At 43.9% G+C, this 12,081-nt stretch overlaps 1 protein-coding gene across 1 annotated transcript in view; it reads left to right on the top strand.

The window, feature by feature from the left end:
* Nucleotides 1–12,081, top strand: part of COL20A1 (collagen type XX alpha 1 chain) — an 86,901-nt gene that overhangs the window by 62,509 nt on the left and 12,311 nt on the right. The window contains exons 26-32 of the mRNA XM_077832183.1: nt 298–375; nt 3,351–3,437; nt 8,053–8,097; nt 9,196–9,291; nt 9,864–9,917; nt 10,583–10,636; nt 11,331–11,384. Of these exons, the coding sequence (XP_077688309.1) occupies nt 298–375; nt 3,351–3,437; nt 8,053–8,097; nt 9,196–9,291; nt 9,864–9,917; nt 10,583–10,636; nt 11,331–11,384 (468 nt within the window). The remainder of the gene's footprint in view (nt 1–297; nt 376–3,350; nt 3,438–8,052; nt 8,098–9,195; nt 9,292–9,863; nt 9,918–10,582; nt 10,637–11,330; nt 11,385–12,081) is intronic.

Genomic DNA, 12,081 nt, shown 5'->3' with positions numbered 1-12,081 from the left:
CAGACCACCCTGCGGCTTGCAGTAGGATGAGCTATTATTCTCACTGGCATCTTAACAAGACTTGGCGTGAGCTATTGCTAGGAACGTACAATAACCTGTATAATTGCTGTTCATCAGGACACCTGCAGGCACTATATTTAAAAAAACAAGTGTGCAGTTCTATCCTTTTTTCTACACCTACATTCTCGTTAGCTGGCCTCTCTTCTTCAGCAGCGGGTAGAATAATTATGCACGGCCAACCCACCTGTCACATTTGTAACTCTTCTCATGACTCGTCTAATTCTCTTTGCTCCACAGTTCCAGCTGCAATCTTTACAGATAGTTTGCAGTGGCTCATGGGCAGAGGAAGATAGATGTTGTGATCTCCCGGCACTGGTAAGATATGAATGACCTATGTGCTCATTGGGATGAGACTGGGGAGTGCGTCACAAGGAAATGACACTTTAAATAGAAAGTTGATAGGCCAGAAGATCAATTTTTATATTTTCCTGAGAAACTAATAAAACTAGCTCGACCTAAGTCCAAGTGAGTCTGTGTCTACTCCCAATGAAATTAATAGCAAAATGCCTGTTGGCTTCTCAAAGACATCTCCACCAGGGCACGTAATTCCTGTCCTGAATCAGACCTACCAAGCCAGCACTGACGGCCACACAGCTCGGCTGTTGGCCTTCCGTTCTGAGTTATAACTACAGCCAGTTGGAAATTTTCTGATGAAACAAAGCTTCATCAGAAAATGCCAATTCATCAAACCTAAAATGATTGGTGAAAATAGCTTTGGGGACCAGCTGGCCCATGAGTCTGAAAGCCCCAAGGTCGTTGGCCTGGGATAGCTTGCATGGGACCCCCAGCAGCTGCTGTCTGAAATTGACATTCAGCGGACAAGAATGTCAGTTTTAAGTAGTAGCTGCCAGGATTCTGGCAACTATGTTTGGTTTTGGAAGTGCCATGTGTCAGGTTTTTGACACATTTTTTTCTTGGGATTTCCAGTCTGTGGGAACTTCTGATATTTCAAATTCTCCCATGAACCGGAAATCCCGAATTTGTCAGTTGAAGTTATAACATTCCCCTGCTATTCCTTTCCACTCCTGGGCTTCTACTGCACACAAAAAAACTTATTCCTCCTGAACTGAGAGGAGGTTTGTTTTTTGGGCAAATATTTAGAAAGGAGTAGATTGATTGATTGTTTTCCTCAGGATATATTTATTGTACATCTCAGTGACTATAAAATGTAGGGCTTGTTAGAAAATTTTCCTTTTTAAATTGTTTTTTGATGGAAAATTAGGTCTTTGATTAAACATAATTTTTCACACAAACCATCTGCTATCTGCAGAAAATTTAGATTTTCTCTGAAAAAATGAATGCTCAAAATCCAAAAATGTTTTGGTTTTGAGCTTAAAACTGAAATACTTCAGATGAAAACAAAAATATTTCTGTTTGAATATTGTGTCTCAGCTGGACTTTATTTCCCATAATGCACTATGGCCCTTGGACTCCCATGATGCACTGCCTCATATCACCAAGAGGCGAGACCATGGTGCATCATGGGAAATGTAATCCAGCTAAGTACTAGAATGATAAGGTAAAATTTTCAGCAGTGCCTAAGTCCCATGTTCAAAAGGGACTTAGGAGGCTAAGTACCATTTAAATTAGTGCTGTCAAGTGATTTACAAAATTAATCATGCAATTTATCGTGCTATTAAACAATAATAGAATACCATTTATTTAAATATTTTGGATGTTTTCTACATTTTCAAATATAGTGTACAGTGCTCACTTTATATTTATTTTTATTACAAATATTTACACCGTAAAAAACAAAAGAAATATTATTTTTCAATTCACCTAATACAAGTACTACAGTGCAATCTCTTTATCATGAAAGTTGAAATTACAAATACAGAATTATGTACAAAAAATAACTACATTCAAAAATACAACAATGGAAAACTTTAGAGCCTACAAGTCCACTCAGTCCTACTTCTTGTTCAGCCAATCACTCAAACAAACAAGTTTGAATACATTTGCAGGAGATAATGTTGCCTGCTTCTTGTTTACAATGGCACCTGAAAGTGAGAACAGGCATTCATGTGGCTGTGTTGTAGCTGGCGTCACAAGATATTTACGTGCCAGATGTACTAGAGATTCATATGTCCCTTCATGCTTCAACAACCATTCTAGGGGACATGCGTTCATACTGATGACAGGTTTTGCTCGATAACAATCCAAAGCAATGCGGACCAACATGCATTTATTTTCATCATCTGAGCCAGATGCCACCAGCAGAAGGTTGATTTTCTTTTTTTGGTGGTTCGGGTTCTGTAGTTTCCACATCGGAGTGTTGCTCTTTTAAGACTTCTGAAAGCATGCTCCACACCTCGTCCCTCTCAGATTTTGGAAGGCACTTCAGATTCTTAAACCTTGGGTCAAGTGCTGTAGCTATCTTTAAAAGGCTCACATTGGTACCTTCTTTGCGTTTTGTCAAATCTGTGGTAAAGGTGTTCTTAAAATGAACATGTGCTGGATCATCATCCGAGACTGCTATAACATGAAATGTGGGTAAAACAGAGCAGGAGACATATAATTCTCTCCCAAGAAGTTCAGTCACAAATTTAATTAATGCGTTCTTCTTTTAACAAGCATCATCAGGATGGAAGCATGTCTTCTGGAATGGTGGCTGAAGCATGAAGGGGCATACGAATATTTAGCATATCTGGCACATAAATACCTTGCAGTGCCGGCTACAAAAGTGCCATGCAAAAGAAAGCTTGTTCTCACTTTCTGGTGACATTGTAAATAAGAAGCAGGCAGCATTATCTCCTGTAAACGTAAACAAACTTGTTTGCCTTAGCAATTGGCTGAATAAGAAGTAGGACTGAGTGGACTTGCAGGCTCTAAAGTTTTACATTGTTTTGTTTTGGAGTGCAGTTATGTAACAAAAAAATCGATATTTGTAAATTGCACCTTCACAATACAGAGATTGCACTACAGTACTTGTATGAGGTGAATTGAAAAATACAATTTTTTTGTTTATCATTTTAACAGTGCAAATATTTATATTCTTTTTTATTACAAAATGAGCACTGTGCACTTTGTATTCTGTGTTATAATTGAAATCAATATATTTGAAAATGTAGAAAAACACCCAACCATATTTAACAAATTTCAATTGATATTCTATTGTTTAACAGTGCGATTAAAACTGTGATTAATCACGGTTAATTTTTTTGAGTTAATCGTGTGAGTTAACTGCGATTAATCGACAACCCTACTTTCAATGAGACTTAGGTGCCTGAGTCATGAAAATCATAGTGAATTTTTGAGAGGGTTACCCATAACTTTCTTTCTTTCAGAGAAATGAAGAGACCTGCCCTGCCTTAACTCCTTCCTGCACCTGCACTCCAGGTATCCCAGGCCCGCCAGGTCCTCCAGGGTTCCCTGTAAGTTTGCCTTCTGACATTTGTTCCTAGAAAGGTTTGTATTGTCTGGCACCCATGTGGCATTTAACAGCCATGTGTAAAGAACAAGGTCCCTGCCATGAACTCACAATCTCGGCAGACACTGGACAGAGGGAGAGAAGGGAAGCATCATAAAGAAACAGGAGTTTAAGCAATGAACTATGTTGCATGGCATGTGACTCCATGTTTATCATCTAAAGGAGTGGCAGTCCTTCTCTGCTCAACTTGGACCCAGTGACTTTGACTTGCAGAGCTGGGTTCCTCTTCCCTTGGTTCTGAACACTGAATAAATGCTGGCAGATTTCCATCCTGAACTCTGAACTTCCCAACTTTTGGGGGAGGTTTAAGACCCCTGAATATCAGAGGTGCAATGAAGCCAAAATGTATCGATCCAGATACCAAGTGCCAACAAAGCAAAGGGTGCATGGAGCTGGCATCATGGTGCAAGCCCATCTCTGCGTAGGTATTTGTATTTTTATAATGCTGAATAATATAACAACTGCCAAAGTTCGTGTCTCTCAAGGCAGCCGTCTCAACCTGGGCTGGCCTTTCCTTTCATTTTCCTCTCCTACTGCCAAAGCAAAATAAGTTATCTTGCAAGGCAACAGTGACAGCTGGGGGCCAAGAGAGCATTACTGTACTAATCCTCTTACGGGAGAAGGGCTGGCTTCTCTTTTTGTCTGTCTGTACAGATCTGTTGGATAGGAAGCTCTGAAACCCTGTACAAAGACTTGAAATGCAGAAGGCATGGCATGGCAACCTTGAATCCAGGTGTACTCAGGGCTGGATTCAATAAAGATTTAACATAGGAGGAGTGTGTATTGACTCTGGCTCTCAGAAGTTCTGGTTGTTCCTATTTGTTGTTCAGCCACTGCAGAAAAATTGTATAATTACCACAAATTCTGTGTTTCCTAATGCACGTTACACAGAGAGAGGGGAACGTTTACAACCAAGGCTGTACCCACTCTCCCCTGTGTACATGTAATGCATGCACCAACTTGCTGCAATGGGTTTTTTTGGGTGCAAATGTTAACATTTCCCCACAGGACTGTTTAAACAAGGAGCGGAGATATGGGAATACCAAGCAGGTATTTGAACCTGCAGAGTGCAATTGGAATTTTTGCATGAAGAAGCTAAGGGCTGAAAATCTAGCCCAGAGCATCTTTCACAACATAGAAAAAATCTTTCTCTGTGTCAGATAAATATGTTTTAATAATAAATATCCTGTCACGGGGTGGCCGGCCCTTTAAGGGGAGTTGGGCCCAGCCTCATCTGTGAAGGATCAGCTTCCTCCCAGCTGAGAGAGAGCAGCTAGTGATCGGGTGATTACAAAATCCAGCTGGTGGCCCAGTGGAGGAGAAAGCTGCCAGGAGCAGGGAGGCGCTGGTCGGAAGCTGGGTTGGAGAACAGGACTACAGGAAGCTGTCTGGCTTCTGTGGGCAGCTCTGGGGCAGGGTTGGACTCTCAGACAGGTGGCCTGTAATATGGAACCCTGTAGGGAGTAGATAGGCCCCTGAGGAAGACCCTGGGTATGGGGAAGGGAGAATTGTGCTGTGCTAATTTTAAAGTTGAAGGCCTGAGAAAAGGACCTGCCCCTGACTGGATGTGGAGTCACTTCTGCCTGGAGTGAGGGGACAGGGCAGCAGCCTATGTGCCCTTCTCACACCAATAAACAGGACTGTGAGATATTAGGATTCATCTGTGAGGTCAATTTCATAATTAACAGTTTGTTACATAATAACTAGTGGTTAATTCCAATGGAAGTGTTAAATACACAGCACATTGCTTCATCACAGTATGTCATTTGTCAAAAACAAATCATGTCAAACCAACTTGATAGCTTTCTTTAACAGGGTAACAAGCCTTGTGGATAGGGGGGAAGCGGTAGACGTGGTATATCTCGACTTTAGTAAGGCTTTGGATACTGTCTCACATGACCGTCTCATAAATAAACTAGGGAAATGCAACCTAGATGGAGCTACTATAAGGTGGGTGCAAAACTGGTTGGAAAACCATTCCTAGAGAGTAGTGATCAGTAGTTCACAGACATGCTGGAAGGGCATAACGAGTGGGGTCCCTCAGGGATTGGTTTTGGGTCCAGTTCTGTTCAATATCTTCCTCAATGATTTAGATAATGGCATAGAGAGTACACTTATAAAGTTTGTGGATGATACCAAGCTGGGAGGGGTTGCAAGTGCTTTGGAGGTTAGGATTAAAATTCAAAATGATCTGGACAAATTGGAGAAATGGTCTGAAGTAAATAGGATGAAATTCCATAAAGGACAAATGCAAAGTACTCCACTTAGGAAGGAACAATCAGTTGCACACATATAAAATGGGAAATGACTGCCTCGGAAGGAGTACTGTGGAAAGGGATCTGGGGGTCATAGCAGACTAAAAGCTAAATATGAGTCAACAGTATAACACTGTTCCAATAAAAGCGAATATCATTCTGGGATGTATTAGCAGGAATGTTGTAAGCAAGACACAAGACGTAATTCTTCCACTCTACTCCGCTCTGATTAGGCCTCAACTGGAGTATTGTGTCCAGTTCTGGGCACCACATTTCAGGAAAGATGTGGACAAATTGGAGAAAGTCCAAAGAAGAGCAACAAAAATTATTAAAGGTCTAGAAAACATGACCTGTGAGGGAAGATTGAAAAAAATTGGTTTCTTTAGTCTGGAAAAGAGAAGACGGAGGGGTTGTTACAAGGAGGAGGGAGAAAAAAAAATTCTTCTTAATCTCTGAGGATAGGACAAGAAACAATGGCTTAAATTGCACCAAGGGAGGTTTAGGTTGGACATTAGGAAAAACTTCCTACCTGTCAGGGTGATTAAGCACTGGAATAAATTGCCTAGGGAGGAGATGAAATCTCCATCACTGAAGACTTTTAAGAACAGGTTAGACAAACATCTGTCGGGGTGGTCTAGATAATTAGTCCTGCCACGAGTGCAGGGGACTGGACTGGATGACCTCTCGAGGTCTCTTCCAGTCCTATGATAATCTGCTACATGCATAGTAATGAGCTCATGAGAATAAGGGGTTTTCTTTCAGCCTGATTGGGAATACAGTTATAACATGCTTCATGCAGCATGAAATGCTGATCGATTTGCTACAGGGCCAAGACACTTAACGTGTCAAAAGTTATTCCATAGTGAGCAAGGATGTCTCATGCACATCCACTCTTCCTTAATGAACTCTTTTTGAGCAGGGATAGGCCCCCTTGGGGCACCCCATAAACAACCTCTAGCAAAGCTCCTAGTCAGACTTTCTTAATCCAAATCTACTGCTATTTAGATTCAAGAACAGAAGCCATCAGATTAAAACGTCAATAGTTCATACAGCACCTGTACATGCTAGAAGATTAGATTCCTCTTAGATCCAGTGGTTATGCAGATGCGCAGATAAACCAGGTCTCCCTGGAAACACTACTCTTCCCTGCTGTGAGTGTGCTCATTTGGAGATTATGTAAAGTAGAATGTGTGCTCTAGTCTCTGTACAAGTATGAGCTGCTGTTCCATCCCCATCTTGCTGCAAGTGTCTGGAATAGAGATTAATCAGCATGACTCCATGAGAAACAATTTGAGAAATGAGTGTGTAATCTCAGTGCCATCACGAAATGCTTCCTTTGCATTTCCATGGTCCCACTGAATACCTTTCCTTTTTATGGAATATGCTAAAATACGGAGGGTCTGATTCTGATCTTTCTTACACCATTGACCTGAGGGGAGCTTGCCACAGGGATGCAACCATGGGGATGTTTGTTACTGTTCAGCCCTCTCAAAATGCATTTGTGACAGCCTACAGTCTTAGCTATGGCCATATGGGGACAAGACCATCATGTGTCTGTGCCGGGAGCATGAGAGGAGCTTTCCACATCCACTCACGGCCGCGCTGAGGGTTTTCATGATTGCAGTTCCTGTGTGGACTGAGCTGAGTGTTAACCAGAGATGGGGCTCAACTAGAACGCCAGATCTGAGTCCTTCCAAAATTGGGTGAAGCCCTAATTTGGATCTGCCTTCAGAGCCACTCTTCACCTCTTGGGGGCCGCCTCTCACCTGAACTCTTTGCTTTGGGTCAACGTCACCATTTGCAGAGCAACCCGTGCTGCTCTGGAACGAAGCAGATGGAGCAGAAAAGTTCCTTCCATCCTAGATTTTCCATGGAAGTGCAAAACCACGAGTCAACCCCCACTGCCACCGATGTCGCCTTCGGCACCCGTTTGTTACAGCTACAAAACCAAGCAACTTCAGGCTTTCTCCTGTGCTGCTCCTCATGCCTGGAAGAAATAAGCATCCACAAAGCCACCTCATTGTCCTCCCTTCAGATCTCTCCTTAGAAGTCTGCTGTGGTGGATGGTCCGGCTGCAGGTGTGCAGTGACCGTTCACTAGTGTCTCGCTGTTACCTTTTGCGTCCTGCTCTGTTTGTCACATCCCCCTCTAACAAACTCTTTGGGAGGCAGGGAGCATCTTATGATGTGTGTGTGCAGTATCTAGCACTGTGGCACTGTATTGTGGTTCCTAAGCGTTACCGCAGCACAGACACCACTTAATATTAATAACAAGAGAGTCTTGTGCTTTGTCCCACTTTGGCAGGGCAGTCCTGGGAGAAGAGGACCACAAGGGGAACCAGGGCCGAAGGTGAGTAATGACAGCACTCCGACTCTGATTTTCTTTCAGAAAGCTATATGCCTATAGGTCATAGGGATGAGCAAGTGCAACTCCATTAACTTCAATGGACTTACATTAACTTACCCCAGGTCTGAATTCATCCCTACATTAATGATACTTCTGCCTACTTAGGGCAGGGATCCAGAGATTTTGAGAAATAGAACAATGAAAATGTCTGTAATCAAATAGAAAATGACATGATTGTTTAAGCACCAAGTGGGTGCTCAGAGCTGTGTGATATAGACTGATCCCTTCTCCAAAATTCTCCAGACACCTAGTTGTGTTGATTAACTACATGGATCCAGTAAGCTTCTTTCTAAGAAAACAACCCAGCTCCATCAGAAAAAGTTTATCCCAGTTTTGTGGTGTTCTTATTCTCCCTGCCGTGCATGGCTGATTTGACCCCGTGCCTCGGCATGCTTGGAAAGGTGCGAAGTACAGGGAGAGCCACAGAAACTGGGTATATCTCTGCGGAAAAGGAGCAGAGACGAGCATGAAACAAAAGCTGGATCTGAACATCCTGGAATTTGGGAGGAGTGGAGAAGGCATTGAAATCCACACTTAGAGCATTTGCAAATTGGAGTCATTGCTATGTGTTACCCATCAAAGCATGATTGAGAGAATCCAGTAAAGAAGCAAGGGAAAACCCCCCACTGCTTTCCTTTTTCAAACTAACTGCACAGAAGCCAACATCATTGATAGAGCTGATCAGAAAAAGACATTGAAAAATGGACACCGTTTTCAGTTAAGTCTTTGCAGAACCTTTCCCTGCATCTTTTGTCCAGCTTCAATCACTAGAATAATTTGCTATAGGGCAGGGCTGCTCCTGCTTCCCTGGAAACCAGTGGGAGTTTTGTCATTGATTTCCCTGGAAGCCAGATCAAAACCTTGGACTGCAAAGGCAAAGGGCTGTACAATTGAGGGTACTGGACACTTCCAGGCCTTGCCTCTTCCTTTTGCATCCAGTAGCTGCTTTGTGCTGAAACAGGTCGTATGGTGCAGTCAATGCGTGTGGAAGTCACTGGTGTTCCTCCTGACATTTTGTTTAATTTCTTTGACTGGCTTTAGGGTGAGCCAGGTCCTCCTGGACAAGTCGGACCAGAGGGTCCTAGTGGACAACAAGGGTCACTAGGCTCCCAAGGAATCACCGTGCAGGGCCCAGTGGTACGTGATCTCTCCCGTTGCTTTTATCTCATCTTTTACTCTGTGTGAAAGATACAACTGTATGTGGGGTCTGGTTTTGTTTGTTACAGGGATGTGGTGATAAAAACACCTGAGCCCTATCTACGACAGTGCTTACAATGCTATTATTACTAGCTGCGCTGTTGCTATTGTAGGGATGGCTAGTTTTTCTAATGTTGACAAGACCCTAAATTCTGGCTTAAAAACTGGCCACGTGGGATAGCTGATCCCTAGTCTAGCCCCTGAAAAAGAGCCCAACAGAGTATTAACATTTCAGTAGCACAGTCACCATGGTTAGAGAAGCAATGGGCAATGGTTACGTAGGTGTATATACACAAATACCTGCCTACAAATGCCAGGCAAAAGGGTGAGCTATGGAGGTGTGCAAGGATCCCTGTGGGCACAAATCACTTCAAAGGTTGTGTGGAGGTAGTTGGGTCATGGCCCTGCTGAACTGACCATGAGTGATGAGTAGCCATGGACAAATAGGCTGCCGCCCAACTTAAGGGATGGTGCAGAATGCATGAAACTCTATTGTTCCATTTTGATTCCAGGGACCACCAGGAATTAAAGGGGATAAAGGAGACACTGGAATCCCAGGCATGCAGGTAATATAATCAACATCACTCCTTTGACTCAAAGAGCTACCTCTTTTCCTGCTGAACATTTGAAATCCAAGGAGTTAGCTGTCTTTATTGCCATCCCCACTATGAAACCCCATCTCCTCCACGCAGGAAATCTGCAGGAACACGTTGCACTGCCATCCGAGCCCGCACAGGAGCTTGGCAAACATGAATCAGTTCAGCCTCCCACCAACCTTGCAAGTATTATGGGGCCCATTTCCCTGAAAAATAAACTGGGCAATGGACAAACAGTAAAGCAATGGCAGAGCCAGCAGACTGACTTCCACCCCTCTTCTCTACCACTTCCTAAGTATCCCCAGTGCAGAAGAGGCAGGAAATCCAGTTGGGCCTGTAAAATTCTTTTGGGACTCCCTGTTATGGAAGGTGTTATTAAAATGTAAGACATAGGGGAGGAGAGAGAAGAGGAGTCTGACCTTACCACGGTGAATAGGGGTGGGGTTCAGTTTCATATACCTGAAAATAGAGCAGGTTGAAAATGGAATTTCGTTGACATTTTAGTGCTCTGTTCCTTTTTTGTTCTGCTGTGCTTGATTGTCCTCTTTGGTGGCTGCCTCTGTTTCCACCATTAAAAATATGAAGTGGAATGTAATTGCTGGACGCCAGACTTAACCAGCAATTCTGTTTTCCAGGGTATTCCTGGTGCCCAGGGAGCCCCAGGCAGAGACGGCATTCAGGGTGCAAAGGTAAGAACACACAGACTCAGATTTTCAAACTTGGGCACCTAACGCTCCATATGTGGCCTGATTTGCAGAGATGCTGAGCACCCACAGGTCCTGGTGTGTGTGTGGGAAACTGAGGTTGCATTGCACCTCTGAAAACTGGCCTGCTTTGAGGTGCACAAATATGGACTTGGGTGCCTAACTTTACTCACTCAGGTTTGAAAACTTGGGCCAGATTGTAGCTGCACCACTTCCTGTAAAAAGTGCATGGCAAAGTGTACGGGGGGAGGGGAGGAATTGGCTTGAGACTGCGGATTAGAGATTTACTCTCTGGTACTTCCCCCATGGCACCTTACCTAGCAAAGAGCTCTGGGGTCCTATTCTCACAGCATCTTGGAGTAAAGCATGGACGTTCTGCTGTCGAGAGGTAGTTTTCTCTACTCTCTGCCCTGCAGTTGATATTGCTAGCACAGGGTAAGCCTGTGGCAGCAGAGATGGGTGAATTGATGATCCGGACATCTCAAATGTGTCCAAAAAATTCTTCAGCTAGATTTATGTGGCTGAGTAGTTGCCAACATTCTTGTGTGTTTGGCAGTTGTTATGTTCCGTGGATAAGCCCTGGCTAAACAACCTTTGGAGTAAGGCATCACATCACTGTACCCTCAGCTCTCACCAATGCTGTGAGGACCCTCTCGTTAACACACTGTTGGGTTTGCAGGGGGTGAGAGGACTGGAAGGCACAGCAGGGCCTCCGGGGCCACCAGGACCCAGGGTAAGAGCTTGCACAAACTGTCAGTATAAAGCTTGTCATCAGCAATAACTTTCACTTCCTGCTGACTTGCTGCATTTTCCACTGGAGCCAATGTAACCACCCTCTGGCATGGGTCCATCCCAGATATAGAACCTGGGACTTTCCACACTGCAGCAGAGACCTCTACTGCTTCAGCTTAAGGCGTAACTCTGTTAGCTGGTAGCAGTAGTAGACTTATCTAGTGGACAGCCTCTAGAGGGACACGTGCTTTGCCACAGGGTTAGGTGGTCCAGCTGGCTACTGTTCCTCGGTGGATGAGTTTAAGGCATACAGGATGCTAGACTGAAGTCACTAGCTGGAGCTGGGCATGATGCCAGGCAAGATCTCCTAACTCAGCTCTGCCCAGCCAGTGAGACCTGAGCTGCTCCCTAGCTTCGGTTTCACCAAGGACAGCCTTAGAGTTCATCTACATATTTTTAAGGCTCCAGTCACATTAGTGTTGAGTGTCTCATTGAGTGTTGAGGTAGTGAAGTATTATGTCCCCACCTTACAGATGATAAGATGGGGGATTGAGAGGCTCAATGACCTACTACTGAACTTCAGGCAGTACATGGCAGACACGGGAAGTGAACTTAGATTCACTGAGTCCCAGCATGAACCACCAGACCAGCCTTTCAATAGCAAAGATGCCACCTGTGGACTAGGAATTGCATTGAAT

This window comes from Eretmochelys imbricata, chromosome 13, assembly GCF_965152235.1.
Source record: "Eretmochelys imbricata isolate rEreImb1 chromosome 13, rEreImb1.hap1, whole genome shotgun sequence".
In the NCBI taxonomy this organism is placed as follows: domain Eukaryota; kingdom Metazoa; phylum Chordata; order Testudines; family Cheloniidae; genus Eretmochelys; species Eretmochelys imbricata.
Note: the sequence above shows the minus strand (reverse complement) of the source record. Positions and strands in the feature narration are given on the sequence as shown.